This window comes from Zosterops lateralis (genome assembly GCF_965231275.1).
Source record: "Zosterops lateralis genome assembly, chromosome: 5".
Classification (NCBI taxonomy): Eukaryota; Metazoa; Chordata; class Aves; order Passeriformes; family Zosteropidae; genus Zosterops; species Zosterops lateralis.
This window is the reverse complement of record NC_139766.1, coordinates 60,607,205-60,627,088: the sequence shown is the minus strand read 5'-3', so window position 1 is coordinate 60,627,088 and position 19,884 is coordinate 60,607,205. Positions and strand designations below refer to the sequence as shown.

At 36.5% G+C, this 19,884-nt stretch overlaps 1 protein-coding gene across 1 annotated transcript in view; it reads right to left on the bottom strand.

The window, feature by feature from the left end:
* TTC29 (tetratricopeptide repeat domain 29) overlaps positions 1-19,884 on the bottom strand; it is a gene marked incomplete at both ends in the record, with an annotated part of 101,797 nt that overhangs the window by 70,901 nt on the left and 11,012 nt on the right. Inside the window, 2 exons of the mRNA XM_083861976.1 lie at positions 5,236-5,421; positions 15,002-15,225. Coding sequence (XP_083718102.1) covers positions 5,236-5,421; positions 15,002-15,225 — 410 coding nt within the window. The remainder of the gene's footprint in view (positions 1-5,235; positions 5,422-15,001; positions 15,226-19,884) is intronic.

Below are 19,884 nucleotides of genomic sequence, written 5' to 3'. Positions count from 1 at the left end.
CTCTTCACAAATGCTGTCCCCCTGGTTTGTTTTATTTATCAGCTGTTTACGATTATGCAATCAGATTGTAAAGCAGAACGTTTCTACACTATACCATGGAGGATTTGCTATTTAAGTGGGATTGGCAGAATTGCAGCATAGATAACAACATAAAGCTCTATTAATGGAGAAGGTGCATTTGGGCCACCCATCCCACAGGTGAATTTTATTCTGGCTATACTTAGGAATATCCTAAAAAGAAACTATATTTTTATGTAATTAAAATAAAGTTGCAAATTGTGCACACACAAAAGTATATGAAATTTCATATGCAATTTTAACTTTTGCCTTTTTAAACCTTTTTAGTACTTCATTTTGCAATATTAACATTCTCTTTTTTATATCTGAATATAAATTATTTCTGCCTGAAGGCAAACCAATTGGGGAAATTCTGCTTAAACGTGCATATTTCCTCTGCATAGATACTCATGAATTTATGCTGAGTTTCTCTCAATTATTTATACATTACAGTTTTCAATTAAAAAACACTAGCCATAAACAATTCAAAACACAAAATCAACAATTTCTTAGTAAGAATGGATTCTTGGCAAGAATTTCTTGACTAAGAACAAGAAAATAAACAGTTTAGATTTTTTATGTTCCAAAACCAAAATATGTTGTGAACCATCTTTAAGTTGTTGTTCAGCAAATATATCCAGTAATTAATAGTTAAGCTTCATAACTCAAAGCTATCCTGTGCAACCTGTTCCAAGTGTAGCAGCTTTAGCAGGGCTATTGGACTAGGTGATTTTCAGAGGTTCCTTCCAATCCAGCCATTCTGTGAAATGCCCCTTAAACATAATCAGAACCTTTCCATCAATTTCTGCAATGCCTTGATAAAAACTTGAATTTCAATACAATAGCAAAGGGATAGGGAAAATCCTACACCTCAGTCTCAACTGAGATTGTTAAAATCTGCAAGAATCCTGTGGCAGTCTTTTTCCCCAAAAAATTAATTAAACTTGTAAGTCCCTCCCATTCAGTAGGTCTTTCAACCAGAAAAGTTTCCACCAAATTCCAACATATGAAATAGACCATATTTTATCCATGATTGCAGATAAAACAATTACACCCTTTCAAATAAGTCAGGTGCAATTTATTAATATTTTTGGGGTAGGTACAAAGTGATCAGAAGTGATCAACTCTGGCATAACATTGTTCTGTTTGAAAAGCAATCAGACCTTAATATTTCTTACAAACAAGGCAGAATTGGATTAGGACTGAACACTTAAAAATCCTTGATTAATTTGCAGAATATGGCAGATTTTTGAAATGTCTAAGCTATTTTAGAAAGGACTAAAGGAATACCTTATGGAGCTCTCCTAAGACCCACAATCTAAAAAACACACACAGATGGACTAAACTGGGTTTCTGGATTAGCTGTGTGTTGTGGGTATCAACTCTGAGATTCCCAACATTGCTATTTGCTTTGCACCTGCTCCCTTTCTCTCACCAGTTCTGCCTGCCTTTAGTCTTTTCAGCCTGTAAAGATTTCAGATAAAGTATTACCGCCACTTTTGTTGATCCTTATGTGCTAGCAGAATATAAATCTGATGACTAATTCAAAGTCACCACTGCCTTGAGACTATATGGCATAATTTCCACTCATCCTACAGCTCTCATAGCAGGGGAGATCCAGGTTCTGACGTGGCACTGATACACATTTGTAATTAATTGTTAAAGTTTTATTCATTGGACTCTACTGTGATACTTACATACTTTCTCAAACAGTTATTTAAATGTATCCAGAAATGTTCCCAAGCACTGCAACTGACAGGTACCCTAATTTCAGATGTCTGGTTGTGATATGCTTTTGAATAATACAGAAATTTATCTGGTTTTGTAGTAACATATTTGAAGCAAAGAGCCCCTACAAGTATAAATTCCTTGTTTTCTCCCAGGCTTCTCTTTTTATTGATATAAGTTATCTTAAACTTTGGGACTCATATATTTAAGGTGTATATCACTTCATGCGTAATAGGTGGTAAAAGCATTTAGCACAGAAAAGAAAGCACTCAAATATTGCAATGATGTAAGAACATATACAAAACAATACTAGACATTGTGTTTTTCAGTGCACTCCAACTGTTTCTTCTGCAAGATACAACAGTGTAAACCCCAAGTTCACAATTAACTTCAGCAGAATGCACACTAATATAATCTATTATAAACTATGATTATAATCTTACTCTCTGATATGCAGAACATTGCAAACATTTATAATGACTGATATTACTTCTGAAAAGGCATTGAAAGCACAGGAAGAAAAGTATTCTTAAAAAACTCATTTCTTACTAGAGATTCTATCACAAAGCCTGTGCTTACTTGGAAAAGTATTTCTGAATTTAACATGAGAAAAACATGTTATGTCACTGCATTTTCAGTGTCTGTAAAGTGACATCAGCACAATAAAGAGCTATGTGAAAAAATAAGTAATAAAGGAGTAACTAAAGTAAAATAATGAGTAACTGAAGTAATAAAATGACTTATTATCAGCCCTCTGAGGAAAGACAAAGTAAGGCAGTAGCACAGCTAATTGAACAGTATCAAAATCTGAACACTCCTACAATAATCAATGAATGCTTCAGACCTTATTTTACAGGCAGAGTATTTTAGGGAAGAGGTTAAAAATCTCATTCTGTGAAGAAATGCCATTAAAATTATGTTTGCTCCAAGCAGAACATTCCATTTGTGTCTGTAGCAGGCTACTCACATATTATTGTTTTCTTTCCCTTACTGGCAGCTACTAATGGCTTGCATCCAAACATCATGACTGAAGTCTACACCACTGACACCTCAAATATTTAGCTTTGAAGATTAATGAACACCAGGTTATATCCAGCCTTTAGGACAGGGACCAGGCTGAAAGTCAAAGAACTTTAAATTTGATTACACAAAAATTACCCAGCAAATTTATTGATTTTCTTCCAAGGCAAACAGCAATCTTTACAAGTCCATGTTTAACTTTATACTCCCAAGCAATCAGTCCTAAGCATATATAGACAGCTTCCTTTCCCAAGTAATGAAAAATACACTATTGTATGAGAAAACTGAAAAGTACTGGGACCAGATGTTTACTTTTATTCCTGCAGATACAGCCCCAGAGAATTGGGAATCTGACTAATTTGGTTCACAAATTAATTACCAAATTATAAATAACTGAACAAAAAAACCCAAAATAGCAGAATTAAAACTTTACTTATAATACCATTAAAACTGATGCAATATTATGCAATGGCAACCCAATATCTCTTGTACTTTTTCTCCAGTCAGAACTTGTCCTTGAATCAATTTTTCACCCTTGGAAATACAAAGTGCACAGAATACATCTGCTGTCTTTTTTCCTCAGTGGTCCCTCAAAGCAAATCCTATGCTTACTCTCTCAGCTTCTTTATTTTTTTTTTTTACCTCTCTCTCTCTCTCTCTCTGGAAAGAAAATACTTGCAACAGACAGAGCCCACAGATTCAGTGGAGCTTTACCCTGGGCAGTGAAAATACACTTTGTTTTCTCTCTCTTAATAATGTTAACAAGAAGCTTCTCTTCTAAAAGTTTCTAATATTTTTCAGCAGGAAAATAAAATTTCTGCTCCTCTGATCATCTCAGGCTATTTCATAACTTTACTTATGTGCTTTTGTAATGGGCCTCAAGATATTTAAGTATTCAACAACTTTTGCTTAAGACATCATAAAAGTAGAAAAAATTGGGTTTTTTTAGGCACTGCTTGGGTAACAGCAGTGAATCACAGTAAGAGCTTTTGAAGTTACAAGTAGATATGAATGTTTGCTTGCCTGCACCTTCTTAAAATTTTATTTTTTAGTAACTAAAGGACCAAGTGAAAAGGTTGCAAAAAAAAAAAAAAAAAATCCAGCAATTTTCCAGCAGTTTTGTTCTACTGAGTAAGAGATAGATAACCTAACTAAGCATTTTTCATTCAAAATAAAAATTACTTGGCTGCGACTGGCCAGGCTTTAAGTAACTGCTATCTTATCAACTGGGAAACTGGATGATACCATGTGTAAGAAAAGTAATCCTTCCATTTTACTCATTATTGGTATGTGCTGGAATTTTAAAACTGAATCCAGGTCTGGGTATTGCAGGCAAGAAAGGCAACAGTTCACAGGAAAACAGTGTGAACGGCCATCAGTCTAGAAATATGTGAGGAAATATAAAAAAAGGTGTTGTGTGAGATGTAAGAGAACAAGAGGGAAAAATAGGATGACACCTTTTCAATTAAAAATAATAGTAATAAAAAAAGAAGGCTGCAGACTTTTTGTTTTATGTCCAGGCTTTTGCTGGGAAATTGGCCCATCTTTGAAAACACACCCAATTCCATCACACATTTAATGGAATTAGACTATTTCCACAAAATATTTCAATTTCTGTCTTTTTTTTTTTTTTTTTAAGGGAAGCCACTTTATACAAGAAAACAGCCACAAATTGAGTTCAGAGTTGGAATTGTTTCAACCCACAGCCAAATTCAGAAACAACACCATAGTGGCTATACAAATCACATATTTTAAGCAATAGTTAGGCATTGCAGTACACTTACAAATTAGAACTGGAAGACAGGCTTTATTCAATTATTTGAGGCTCACTTACTGCTTGTATTCCCACACCACAAAATTATTTCATGCAAACAGAGGAAAACACCTTTTTTTATACTCAGACTGCTATCCATACACAAACCCCTCTGCCATGATAGGTAACATACGCTTTTAAATACAGAAACAAGGTTCACCTTGATATAAGAAAGCAATATTGTTTACAGTGAGAACAACTGTTCATTGCAACAGGCTCCCCAGGGATGTGGAAGAGTCCCCATCACTGGAGGTTTTTAAGATGCAATTGGCAGGGTGCTAAAATGACCTCATTTAGGCTCCCCTTCCCATGAAAGGTTGGATCAGATGATCTGTCCAGGCTTTTTAAGGATGTGGATGGAGAAATGGAGCTTGTGGTGAGGTCTAAGTTTGAAGCAAACACCAATGTGGCAGTCATGTGTGAACAAAGAGGGTGCCACTTGTGGTCAAGAGAACCAAAAAGTCGTTTTAAAAAGAACAAAAATATATAGGCTATTTATCTAAGTTGGAACCAGGATTAAACATTACAGAACTACATGTCCACAGCTCCTTTAATTCAGCCCAGTTTGTGTAACTACAGATGCCATCCAAAGCAGCTTTATGATGTCAGTGCCTTACCTCGTTCTTCTTGGATGAGGCCCATGTCTACAGATGCTTGTGCCTTTCTCTTCCCACCATCAATTTCTACTAACTGAGCAGTGTTATAGCTCTGCTCATAAAAGTAGTCACGTAACCATTTGTCCTCAGGGTCACTGAAAGAGCAGGCCAAGCTAAGCTGGTTATCATACACCTTCTCATAGTGCCCTTTAAAAACAAAAAAATCACAATAAAAAAGTTAGATCATCATCAGTGTTCAGAAATTTTGCATGTTATAGAAATAATCATAATAAAAATTAAGAGCTATTTCTATTTTCACCATTCAATTGCCAGCAAATTCTGCTACGTGTTTACTCAGAGAAATATAAGAGGAAAATTATAACCTTACAAATTAAGCATAATTGAAAACATATTTTTGTTCTCATTTCTGTGTGCAAAAGCAAAAGTCAGTTCAATAAAACACACAGAACCTGGATAAAACACTGGGTAGTCAAAAGAGAAGTCAGAGAGAGACTGGAGAACCATTTGTCTGAGCCTCTGGGCCCTGAAAAGGCCTAAGGACTTTCCAAACCTTGGACCTCTAAGGTAGCAACTGTATTGATGGAGATCAAGAACCAGAAAGAACACTCTGCAAACACAACCCATAATTTCATATAATTTTAAATGTTCAAAGTAGGATTTATAGGAGAGGCTTTGATTTTTCATGTATATTCCCATGTTTAGTACCTTAGCACTTTTAGAAATCAAAGATAAATTGAAGTTGCACCCATTTCCCTAGGGACCCCCACTTCACCAAGGAATTGTTCTCAGAACAAATGTGGAAAGTAGGGGAGACTCAAAGTTACAGTTTCCTCTATGGCCTGAAGTTTGGATTCTAATCTTTATCATCTCAGACAGTTGAATGAACACAGATTATCCCTAAAATTTACAAAAACCTTCAAGTCCTAAATCTAAGTAGCAATACAAAAATATCCACAAATATATGATCTGCAACTTAAAGTTACAGAATAACAGCTTATTTCCCTAGGAAAAGCACCTTTTAAAAAAAGCCACAAGATGCCAGCTGTGAATTATTCCAAAACTTTACTAATTTGGAGTAGAAATCTAAAACTGTCCTAACAAATCTTATCATACTGCTCCTCCCTAAAGTGCATTTGAAAGATCTATTTCTTATATGATGCTGAAAAATCTATGAGATAATAAACTAAAGCATGAACCTATATGTTTCACGGCTAATATAAATTAATTTTCTGTCCAAACTCTACTCATGCTAGATGTGAAATTGAATAATTAGCTAAAATTCCATTGCAGTTTTGGTGGGCTACTTAGTGTGTTTGTGGCTGTTAAGGAATTTCCAGGTATTTGGGTAAAGAAGGAGTTAAGAAGCACACATCTGGCAGCAGGTAAGAGAGGCTGTGTGGTTAAGCTGGACGCATGAACAGAACTGCTCTGGTTTTGGGAGTTCTGTAATTTGTAAGCTTTGCTCAAAAAATAGAGAAAATGGAGAAAAGAAAAGCCCCTCTTAATTCTGGGTATGGAGCACTACACAGAAATCAACTGGGAAAAATAAATCTTTTCAGCAGAGGCAAGATTTCACAGTCCAGCTCTTTCCCAAGTGTTTTGAAACTATGATAACCATATCAAACCACTTTAATCAAAAGATGCAGTTTAATTCTTTTCTTCTGTTATCTACAAGAAGAATTTGGGGGAAATCCAACTTCTAAAAAGATGAATTAAATGACTCTAAATTGCACCACCTATGCAAATCACTTGCCCTATTTGGAACACATAGCAGCAATTACTCAAATAAGTACTTTAAATTCATGACTAAACCACACAAGAGGGGTTTGTCAGCCTCATCTCTAGTATGCTCTGTCTCAAAATTACAAATTACATATGATCCAATTGAAGAAATGTAAATCTCTCATTTTCTCTGTTGTCATGACTGTTATTTGACTTCAGAATATGTTCATAAAGGTCTTCAGTGTGTTGCACAACAGGACTTCATTCTTTTGAGAAGAAGGGCTGCCAGCTAATCATGCTGCAATCTTCAAGATGCTCATCTACTACTTGCTTCTCCTCCTTTTTTCTCCATCTTGGTAATTTCAGAGACCATTGTCTGAATTTGTCCTGCTTAAAGTTTTTTGAAATCAAGCTGAAACATTTTCCCCATTTTTGAACACTTTTTAAATCTTTTAATTTAAAAATTCATTCCTCTAATGGTGAAAAACACTTTTTTATTGCTTGTGTTATTTTATTTATTTTATTATTTTGCTTGCTTATTTATTTTCTCAGAGTTTTCCCCTCCATGAAGTTGTAACCTCAGATTTCTATCTTTTTAATAATTTCCATTAAAAAATTATAAAATTCTTACTTCGAAGCAATGTGTGTTATATACATTTCTATTTCTAGTATTTTAAAAGAGATAACATCCCTTCCAAGAAATGAGTGATTCACAATCTCTTTAAAATCACCAAAAATGAAACAGCTCATAAATTGCATTTAGATTATCATCTCATCATTTGCATCCAAGGTTTTAAACCAAAACATCAGCTTAAGTTTCAAAGTTCAGCTTTGAGAGGAATAATTATTGATATTCAGACTTCATGTATTGGTAATTGTAATATTCTTTATGGCTATGAGCTTTCATGCCTTTTGTTTCTTCTCAGGACTGAAAAAGCACCTCTTCTGTGCCTCTTTTTCAGAATATCCTGGAGTCTACGTAATATAAAACATGTTTATACATTAGAAATTAAGACTATTTTGGTACAACAACCTCATAAAAATCTCTTCAAAAGATTGTGGAATGGAAATAACAAAACTGGGTTGGGCTTAATATATCTATATTTACCTGTGTGCATGCACACACACATATACGCCTATATATGTTTACAACAGATCTATTTATACATCTATAAACATCATTCTCTATCACACATCTCAACATTATACTAAATCCGAGACACTGCACAGTACTAGCTACAAAGAAGAAAATGAATTCTATCCTAGCCAAAACCAGGACAACACACTCAGATAAAGTCAAGACCCAGTTGGGATTCATCCAAACGAACCAATTTAGATACAGATAGGAGTCACCTAGGATCCCTTTCCTCTCAGTGAAGAAAAGCAGATACTTGTTGGCTGAGATTTATCTCACCCTGACTTGAACAGTGCTTGCAGCACAAGGGAATGCTTTTAGAGATTATCTCAGAAGTAGAGGCAGAGCTTCCCATGATTACAAGCACACAACCACAAGAGCAGTGAAATACAAGACCTAATTATAACCACTACCATAAAGATAACAATACACATTACGTACAGATCACAGCTAAGTGAGAATGAACTCAAAGATACCAGAGGATGCATACAAATGATTGCAATAATCCAGAAAGAGAAGAGATAATTGGATCATCATTGTATACAGACACACTGGATACAGATTTGCTCCTCTGAAATCATTGCTGCAAAGTATCAAGGCACTTATGTGACACAGAATTACGCAAATAACTTCAGGTAGTGCCCTACAAATCCCAAGGGATGGAAGTGACCTGAGGCAGACTCCAGCTACTGCCACAGCTTTGATTGAATGAACTTTCATGTGACCCTCTGATGACGATCCTGCCGGTGCATAACAATGAGAAGTGCACAAAGACAACCCTGTCCCTGGCATTGTCTTGGACAGTGGCTGACCAGATACATGGTCATAAAACAGACCCCCAAACCCCAGACTTTTAAAAGTCATATTGTCTTCTGGATTCAAAGTCTGAGTTACCGATCAAGAAGTTAATTAATGCTATTCTTATAGTGGCAATGCTTGCGTGTCAGGCTTAATGAAAGTGAACTTTTACATCCCCAGGAAAGGAACACAGGACTAGGTAAATAATCTCTTCTATAAAATCTCTAAGAAGTAGTTCAGGTATTAAAACTTTGAACTCTCTGATTTTGTGGAGAGAGATTTTAAAATACATGTAGATAAGTAATTTTTAGGTATCTGTTGATCAAAAAAATGAAAAACAACTCCCTAAGTGAGAGTTTATGTACAAAAGGAGAGTTGTCCTACCAAACCTTCCTGAGATATTTCTGTTAAACAGAGATTTAAAAAAAATCAACTTTTCAACTTGACCTTAAACATTATACCTCATACATTAAACACACGGGGTATTCCCTGCTCTGTATCAGGATTTCTTTAGGTGCACCTCAGCCAGAGACCCTGATCAGCCCACTGAACAATACCTTTGTTCCTGGGCTCTTCCCAAGAGCTGTTCCCTTGGCAAGCAAAGCTGTGCACTGAACAGAGGACCACTCAAATCCATGTCTGCATGTTTGCTGTGCTCAGCTAGACAACTACTAAGTAGTGCAATGCAAGGGATAGTGAGGTGCAGTTTGGGAACCCCAACAGGGCTAAAATGAGAGAAAAGAAACAGAAAGTCAGCAAGCCATCCTAGTGTGACTCAAGTACAACATGCTGCCGTATCTCCACGATCTCCTTTGTGACAGGATGCAGTGGGAGAAAGGAAAAGAAGTACAGGAATGGTCTTTAGAGAACAGATGAAAACATCACGAAGAGATCCTGGCTTGGTATTTCCCTTGAAGAATAAAAGAGGCAGGTGTTCCATTTTCCATTAACAAGAACTTGCACTGATTTTTAAACTACAGGTATCAGAAAGAAGTTTTTCAACATCTAGCTATGGCTCAGTATTTTCCACTCAAAAAGCCACCAGTCAGTCCTTTGTTCTTGCCAGGCAAAGGCCAAATGCAAACTTTTCAACAGGTGTTAACACTCATCCTCCACTGCAGTTAGCTGCTGAAGTGTGTATGACTGGATTATAACTGACCCTTCACTCTTGAAGACACATAAAGGAGTGGTCCAAGGTCAATTAAGTCACTAGGAGTAAATTTTTTATGTCAGAATGAGACACAGTGCTGGAAGACTAATTTTTCTTTTGCTAGAGAGATCAAAATCAGTGACTTAGCATCATGATAGCTGATGCTGTGAAGAATTCACACTGAGAAAGATCCAGGATAGAAGCTGTTGGATCAAGAGACAGCATAACTGCAATTGAATATGGTGCTGCAATCAGTTATTTCCACCTGGATCTATAAGTGGCAAAGAATCAGTCCCTTTTGCTTGTTCAGAAAAAGAATGCCTTTACGTCTATAGGTAGAAGACTCCTCAGTCATCCCTTTTTCCAGTGAATTTATTCATTAATGGATAAGCTTTTCTTCCCAAATGTTTAGCCATAAGTCCACAAATGAAGAAAGTGAAAATTTGAGTTGTGAGCATGACAAAACCAAGTTTCAGGCAGAGTCTGTTTCCTGGAGTGCACAGAGAGCACACCACTCCCAACACTGGCACATAAAGGGATAATGCACAGTCTGTGCAGAAATGCTAAGGGAATGGTCAGGGTATAATTTTACGGGGTAAAGGATGAAACCAGCTAATGATAATAATATGAGGCAATAAACTGGTCATCTGGAATGCTAAAAGGGAACTCCAAGCTATTGCAACAAAAATATACTACAGAAATTTTCTAAAAAGTGCTGCTTCTGTTGAAGTCAATAGCAGTTCTACAAGTGCCTGTATTTTGAGATGGCTTGGCTTCCTTCCTGGACAGAATAATTTCAACTTTTTGTATGATAACTACAAAAATAATAAAATTGTCCCCTGGTCTCCAGCAACTGCTGCATTTTTTCTGTGATAAAATATTAAGTAGGGAATGACAAACTTGCTTAGAAAATAAAACAGTGTTCCCTTGTCCAGCCCCTCAAAAGCAAACAAAACTACCACTCATCTAAGCAAATATTAAAAAAGGGAAAATGTTATACCTTTTTCTTTTAATGCATAACCTCTTTCTGTATTTTTTTTTTTTCAAAATAGCATGGGCAATATGGCTATTCCAATGTTACTTGCACAAGCCTAAGGCATGAGCGTGAAATCTTACAGAAAAGCTTTCTACTGTAAAATGCTAAACTCTGTTTGCAACCTTGACTAAACTGGACAAAGATCTTCCAGCGGAAACACATCGAATACTCATCCTTCCTTCATATCCTTTATGAAAAGACATCTTTTACAACAAAAACTAATGATAACTCATACTGTCAAAATTTTTCTCTACACTGAATTGAGGGAAAGAAAGCCAAGTTGTCACTTCTTTCTAATTGTGTGTGTCTGGTACTGTCTAGAACAAGGGTCAGCAGCCTGCAGTACATGCACGGATTCAGCATTTAGCACAAAGCATAGCTCAAAGGTTGAGTGGGGTTAGGAACCAGGAGCAGGTGGAATCTCACAAAGGCAGCAGCTCCCAGGTTTTAACTCCTGGTTTCCAGCAGCTGCTCCGGTGATCAGCTAATAAGCTGCGTCTTGCCCTTTTAAAGGCATGTTCATACCCAAGGATTCCATCCTCTGGCATAGGCACAGTGATCTGCCACTACAGTACTGAGTGCCCAACACATGTTGCAGTCATTGAACTGTGGCATTTTCCCTGGTTTTGCATTCCTGCTCTGGCAAAGCAGAGTTAACAGCTGGGACATCTCTAGCTGTTCTTGAGCTGGAACTTGTTTTGCATTCCTATCAAAATCTACAAGCAAACCAGCTCACTCTAGCTGATAAATACAGTACTGATAAATACAAAACATAACTTGCCTTTTGAAGGAACCCCCAGTATTCCCATATATGTGCCAAGAAATCATTGTATACATCAAATGCTGAGCTGTACAGATCCATTACTTGGGCATTTATCCTGCATTCTTCTGTAAAAAGACCTACAACTATACATATTTAAACAGCTCAACTACCTCCTTTTTTTTTTTTTCCTAAGCTCCTGAAACCAGAACTAGTAAAAAAAAAAAGGTTAGTCCAGGATAAAGAAACACCAAAGAATTAATCAAAACTCTCTCAATTTTGAAGTCAGAAACATTTACTTTACTTGCATAAAGAAGGCAAGATAAAAATAGAGTCAAGCATTGCCAATATTGCCAGCGCTTTTAGAATAATGCTGAACTCAGGGCAAAATAACTCAATCAGTCATTTTTCTGAGAAGCTGCAAGGATTAAAGTTCCCTCTCTATTTTTTTAATACTTGGGAGATATTCAAATGCAACAAAAATGAGTTAAAGCTGGAAAAAAAAAAGCAGGAAAAAAAAAGCTGCTTTCTTTGCCCACAGTAAAATATCGGTAATGGTAATTAAAAAAGAAAAAATACAAGTCCTGTATGATTTGAAGTCCAACCAAAATATTCTATTAAAAATGAAAACAGAAAGAACCTTTACTGGTGTGTGTAAAGGCAATCAGACTGTACACTGTAATGCTGGTAAACAAAATGTTACTATTTTCAAACCCAGCACTAAAGAAAGTAATTGCTCTTTGATATCAGCCTGTGCATTGTGGTGGATGGCTCTGATTCAGTTGAAGCAAATAATTTACATCCAACATTGTAGTGTCCTGGAACTATAAACTGTGGAAACAATATCACTTTCCACCAATAAATATGAAAAGTGAATGCGTACATAGCTTGCTCTGTACACTATGGTAAGTACCATAAAACTCTAAAACTAGAAGTTCTAAGTTATATTCAAAATTAGGACAGTAATACTCTATGATCCAAAAATATCAGACGAGAAAAATTAAATAACAAATAAGAAAATGATTTACTGATAAAATATGTGTTTTGTTTTCCACAAACAAAATGGTTGTGGTTCAAAATGCTACTTCAGACCCCAACATTTCATGAAGTTTCAATTCATAAAAAAACGCTTACAAGTCATGAATCTTCTATGGTCATTATTTATAGCTGCTATCTCTTTTTCAGCACAATTGTTACCTGAGATAGGTAAAATTTCAGCCAAGCTAGAATTAGCAACATCAACCATGCTATGAAACTCTCACCATTTACTGACCCAAATATTACTTTCACCCTTTTAAGCTTGAACTGTGGCAGCTGAAGAGCAAATGCAGGTCAGCTGCTGCTGTGGCTGCTACATCATGGCAAGTTCCAGCTGAGGTGAACTGCTGAATGATTCTTAAATGGTGTCAACTGGAGTTGTCAGGAGATCATAAGGCAGAGCCCCAAGCAATTTGATTAAAATCAGAGAGTAACTGGATTAGCAGAGCTACTGAATTAGTGTTTTGATGAGCTGCACAATTCATGTGAATCTTCACAGCACTGCTGGATCTCAGACCTGCAACAGAAATTACCATCCACCCCTTCATGTGCCAGGCAATTCAAATCTCACTTTATATAAACATTAGTGAAAAGGTTTGCATTGAAACTGGTGAAAAAAATCAAAACAAACTATGCCCTGACCTAGCTTGTCAACACTTAAGTCCTCATTATTTTTTTTTTTTCTTCTTTCATTTTAATCAACAGGAAAAGTTGGGAGATACTCTCTCCTAGAGGCAAGGTGCAATCAGGCAGCTGCTGGTGGTACCTCGTCTCTGAGAGAGGTGAAAGACTTACAGAGACCAGCACACATGAAATGCTGGGTTCAGTGAGAGAAAGGCAGGAACTGCACATTTGGCAATGCCGTGCCTCTCTGGGAGCCTCTTTGCCACTTCTGTTGTCACACATCAGCTTGTAACACTGCAAATTATCCTGCACTGAAGGCAGGCAAACTGTTCTCAATTGGCTGCAGGGAGCAGCCCCATCGAGATAAGCCATGTCTTGTACTTTTTGACCATCAAATATTGGCAGAATGCTTCTGCCAGGGCAGTCCAAGCCCCAAACTTCTCTCTTGTATTCTGCAAGATACAGGGGTGTCTCTTCTGGTTTTAGTCATACTCCAGGCAAAGCTGAAGATTCCTTCCAATTATGGCTGGCTGGACTTCCTGTCATGAATTATAGTGAATTAAATAAAGAAACACAATTTCAGCTTCCATGGCAAATATAAAATAAACATTTAAAATTAACAATTTTTTGAAGTGCCAAAAGGGTTTCTTTCGCTGGTCCTTTTTTGAAATGAAGTTTCCCATTTCTGAGTTTCCCTCAAAAAGCTTAGATTACAAACTCACAGGCTTTACTGTAGGTTTTCATATTTGTAATAATCAAAATGCAACTTGAAATAAGACAACTACTGTGAAATCAACTCAGCTATGAAACAGGATTGCAGTTAGACCTTTATTTGCTTCCATTTCTACAATTATTCCAAAGGAGAAAGATGGAGTAAGTTATACTATTTATAGTAAAAGGAAATGATAAATACGAGTGCTTAGTAAATAGTAGGCAATAGAGAAAATACAGTAATTTGGAGTTATGCCTTCACTAATATCCAGTAATTCACAGGTGGCATGTTACATCTGTGTGCTGTATTTTATTTGACATGTTCACAATCCTTTTTAAGTCAGTCACAAATCCAAACACAGTTAGCAGACAGGGTATTTAATAAAAACAGATTTATAAAACTATTACCGTGTGAAACAGCATTTCACCTATTAAATTTTTCTAATACGAAACCAGCTACTCAAATCAATAGATGAAGAAAAACAATAAACAATGAAACTATGAGAAAACAATTGAGATGTTATCAAAGCTATAAATACATCAAACATTTCTGACCATATCAAAATGCACTCTACATGTTTTCCCCCTTTTTTTCCCTTCCTTCACAAAACCTCTCCTGATATCCGCAGTTCCTAATCATTTATTCTATAAATACAGCTCAGTTGACTAAGGCTGCAATGTGCTAAGATGCAGTAGCGTTTCAAATTCATACATGAAACAATTTGGAAGCTTCCCCCAGGCACTGGCGGCTGCGGCTCCCGCTGCTCTGCTACCCACAATCCCCCCATTTACCTGCTCGCTGGGCTGCCTCAGCCCCGGTCAGGAAGTGGTAAAGCTGATCCAGCTTATCAGGCTGCTCCTCCAGGGACTTCTCATGCCATATGGCTGACCCAGGCCCTGCAGCCTCCCTGAAGGCATTCCACTTCTGGATCAGAGTGAGGAGCTCAGAGAAGGACTTGTGATAACCCTGGCACAGCATGTCTATGCAGATGTTCTTCTTGTATGAATTCCTGTAACTGGGAATAAGAAAGGGAGATTTTAAGCCTTTAAACCTGTATTCTGTTCTCCACCTCACCAAATAAGTGCAGATAACTACAACAGCTTTCAGGAAGAGACCTCTGCAGTTCAGCAGCAGGGAGTGGGTATTATTTCCCCTGCTCAAAAAGAGATCTGCTAAAATCTGGTTGCAAATGCCATACCCTAGGGAAGCAAACATGGCAATAATCAATAAATACCAATATACACATTGAAAACACGGTAAAAAATACACTGGTATTCTTTAGGTAGTATTTGGTAAAAAAGGCTGACTGATGGGAAACCCCCCGATGTTTACATTAGTTCATGAAAACACAATGAACCCTTAGTTTGCTTTAATATAGTGCACAAGGAAAACTGAGGCACATGTCAAAACAACAACTGTGTTGTTATAGATAACACCATTATTATATGTTATATATATGTTGCTATATATTATCTGTATATGTTGTTATATATATACATTAAATAGTTTTGCTGTAGGACAGGATGGCTTGGCTTAAAAATGTAAAACAAATGCTATGCCAGAAACATAATTAGATATTATTTTTCTTCCATTTAGCACATAACTTCAGCTGGTTAGTGATGTAACAGTTTGATAAATTCTCCTCAATTTTACTATCAAATGATGTTGTGATGACTTTTTATTGAAGTTAGAGCCTTCATAAACTCTGATAAGATGTACATATTGAAAAGTTGTGGAATCAATGGTATATAGAAGATAAAACTAACAGTATACACCTTTGGAGGTATTATTTATGGAAATAATAAAAATATTTATGTTATATGGCATGAAACAATAATTGTGTCCTGTTCTGGACAAAACTATGAGTCCAATGGGACTGCAACACAAAGGTACAGATGTAAAGGCTTGCAGGAATGGCTGCCCAGTCTGGGAAAACCAACCTTTACCTCAGTAAAATGGCAAGGACCCAGACGTGTTACTTTTATCTTCTATATACCATTGAGTTTCCAAACTGTTTTCAAGGCTGTCCTTTTAGATTAAAATCCATTTAAATTCAAATTATCTCAGCTTCAAAATAAATACGGAATTCTGAAAAATGAGATTTATAGTGTATGTAATAAATTCAGGTGTAATAAATAATAGGCCAATGAGACTAATACTTTGATCTTAAAAAGAGCTACTGCAATTCTTTAACAATGCTGATAAAATTGAAGTGATGTGAAAAACTTCTTAGCTAAATGTCAATAAAATAGACAGAAATGTAAGATGCAGGAAGCAAATAATCTGCATTATTTCATATTTGACATAATTAAAATAAAATCTCTTACTACACAGATCCACATTAATCCTTCACATGCATTTTTCACATTTCAGTTGCAGAACTGAGCATAAAAATATTAAAATTCCTGATACAATTTAGACCAGACAGTACTGAGTTTGTGTTTAATATATAAATAGATTTTTTTGAGATTGAAAATCACATACTGCTCATACAGATAAGGGAAAAGATCTATCTATTCTGCACCATAAAATTACCAACATTTATCTTATAAAAGTATACAAGAAATATGCTTAAACATTTAAATTTTGATTTGCTAGAGTATGGTATATTTGACATATACAAAATGTACAGTGTATAGCTTCAAAATACTGTAAAGATACTATGCTAATACCATGCAATATATTCTCTATTTTTTAATATGGAATACCTTTTTCTTTCCTGGTTAAAAATTTTATGTAATAAAGAACTCCAACCCTGAAGAGCATAGGTAAAAAATTCCTACCAACTTCCAAAGGCCTAGGAGTGAATCCTACAGTAATATAACTCAGAGAAGTGGAATAACAATCTGCATAGCAGGCACACATATGCCTGCTTATTTATAAAATGGGATCCACATTTTGTTTGTTTGTGTGCATGCATGCATTAGATCAGGAGATGTACTGGAAGTAAACAAGGAAGCAGTGCTAAAAGATCTCAGCAGTCACTACCCGAAATGTCATTCAGGTAATTTTTAACACTCACTGCACACTCACTGAGCACAGAACCTGTATTCATACAAATAGAAAAACTGTGTCCATGTAAGGTGTTATTTTCTGTAGACTGGTGTATTTTGCTTGAAGTCAAAGCACATTTTCCCCACAAGAAAGCATTATTAGCAAACCAGTACAGGAAAACAAAGCATACAGTAAAACATGTAATTTTTAAAAAACAGCATCAAGAGTGTTTTAATAAATCCCATCCAAATTAATTGAGAAATTGAAATGAAGCTGAGGTAATCCTACTGTGCAGAGCACATTTTTTTCTGAGGCAAAGAGAACTGATTTTAGCACACCAGCAATGAAGGTATCTACTGTAAAACCCTTCAAATTTAGTGGCATAAAAGCAAAAGTCATCTCAGTTATAATGCACAAAGCACACAGCAATAATACTATTGTTTCCTTAAGTTATTCCTGTAACACATAAGCCACAAGTGACTGATCACACACAAACAATAAAATTGGGCAGGAGATAAATGGTATTATGGGTATAAATGGTATTTGTACCACCTAAAATAGCCTGACACTGCAATGAAATCTAAAATTGGTACAATTAGCAAGGTGCTTCCAGATGAAAATTCCAGGGTCTTTTTCCCCCCATCAGACACTTCTTTTGAACAGAGGCATTTTGTAGGTGACAGCAGTAAACTTTTCCTGATACCTAGAAATAAAGTACACTCAATCCTCAATCCTTGAAACACTTTGCATCCTGCTTTTTATGATGCCATGCAGCATGTAAAATCCGAGGTAAAGCAGAACAACTTACATTTTAAATAACTAAAGATCACTTGATTTCTAACATAAATATCAAAACCTGATACCTAAGGTTCCTTCCAACTCAGGATATTCCACGATTCTGCAATTTATTTTATAAAATCTCACTGTTAGTGTAGCATGTTATTACATTAATAAGCAACCTTACACTAAACACTTTTCAATCTTGCTACCTAACAATTTATGCTTTATTGTTAAGCAAGCCAGTTTGTTTTTCCGCATTCGTCCGCGCCGACTTGAGGTTTCCTTTGAGCAATTCTGTTCCTTGCAGGAGCGAGAGGAGAGAAGACCGGCTGCCCTTTGCCTCGCTCGGAGCGGAGCTGTTCCCGGGGTTTAATGGTCTCTGGGGGCATCTACTGGAAATGTGGGAAACTGCAGGCAGGATGCGCGGAGCCCGGCGCGCAGCAAAGGGCACAGGGGCCACCAAGGTGCTCCCCTGGCCCGCACCGTCCCCTGCGAGCCATGGAGTGTGCCCACAGCTCTGTAAGATCAGCCGGGTTTCATTTCAAAACTGAATGTGATGTGACTGCAAACCCGGAGTCCTCTCTCCCCCAGAGTGATCGTGAGACCACGCCAGAGAAAAAGGTTTCAGATGGATTGTTTTAAAGCAAACCAATTTAAAATAATATATTTGGAGCATCTCTATGTATTTATGCTTAAAACAAAGATACCAATAAATCTGGTTTTAGTTTAAAGCAGAATTGGTTTGGGTTTCTTCCTCCATGAAACTCAGCAGATGAGAACCACAACGCAGAGCCCAGCTGATGCTAAGAATACCAAGATCCTCTGTCTGTGTACTAATTTCTGTCATTGCTGCTACCTGCTGGTGTTGCTAAATGTTTATTTACACAAGCTGGGCAGTGAGCTCCAGGTGGATCTGGTCCTGCACCAGCAGTTACTGTGATGCAGTGTTCCATCAGAAAGTGCTGAAAAACCCTGTGAGTTTCTGAGAGTCTGTGGGCCATGATGTCACAAGACTTTTCAGCACCAAATAAATAACCAAAACTCCAAGTTGCCTTTTCAGTGGAACCTTGGTACAGGTGATGTTTTTGTGCCGTGTAACATCACAGGTGGAAGGAACTACTTATTGAATGTGGATCTGTGAGCTTGAAAAGGCACTGCTGTTGTTAACACTGTGCTTCATTTAAGTGTATCTGGATATTGCTATAGACATTTTAATTTTTTCCTAAACTATACAGCTACTTCAGTAATTTCCTTATGTGGATTTCTTTTTGCATTATCATTGCTATTACAAAACAATCTAGAGTCACGTTGAAAAATCACAGGAATCTGATTCTAATCTGCCTTTACCAGTGTAAGAATAATAAATAGTAAGTGTTCAGTGAGATTAATGAAATTACACTGTTGTTCCAGTCTCGAGGCCTTTCCTATATCATGGTATTACACTTTTACAAGACTCTTAATGCTGGGAGATCACACAACATTCCCCTCAACTTAAAATCCTCTACAATAAGGCTACTTACATTCTAGCCTTTACACTGAAAGAGAGAACAGAAAAAGGAAATTAAGAGGTCAAGAGGCAGGAACTGGTGTTAGAAATAATCAAAATAATCAGTATAGCAGAACAGGATTATTTATCAGGAGCTTCATTCTCCATGCCTCCTGTCTGATTTGGTCAACTAAAGATTTGCAAAACAAGTCCAGAAGACTACTATTTTCAGATGGCATATATATATATATATATATATATAAATATTAGGTTTCATATATTTAGAATTTATAGGGCTTAAAAATACTTTCAGTTAATTTCTGCTGCTGATTACAATACAAGTAGTTGTACAGTACTGTAGCAATCCCATTTTGTAATGAACAAAATGGCATGGATTAAACAACGAGAGTATAT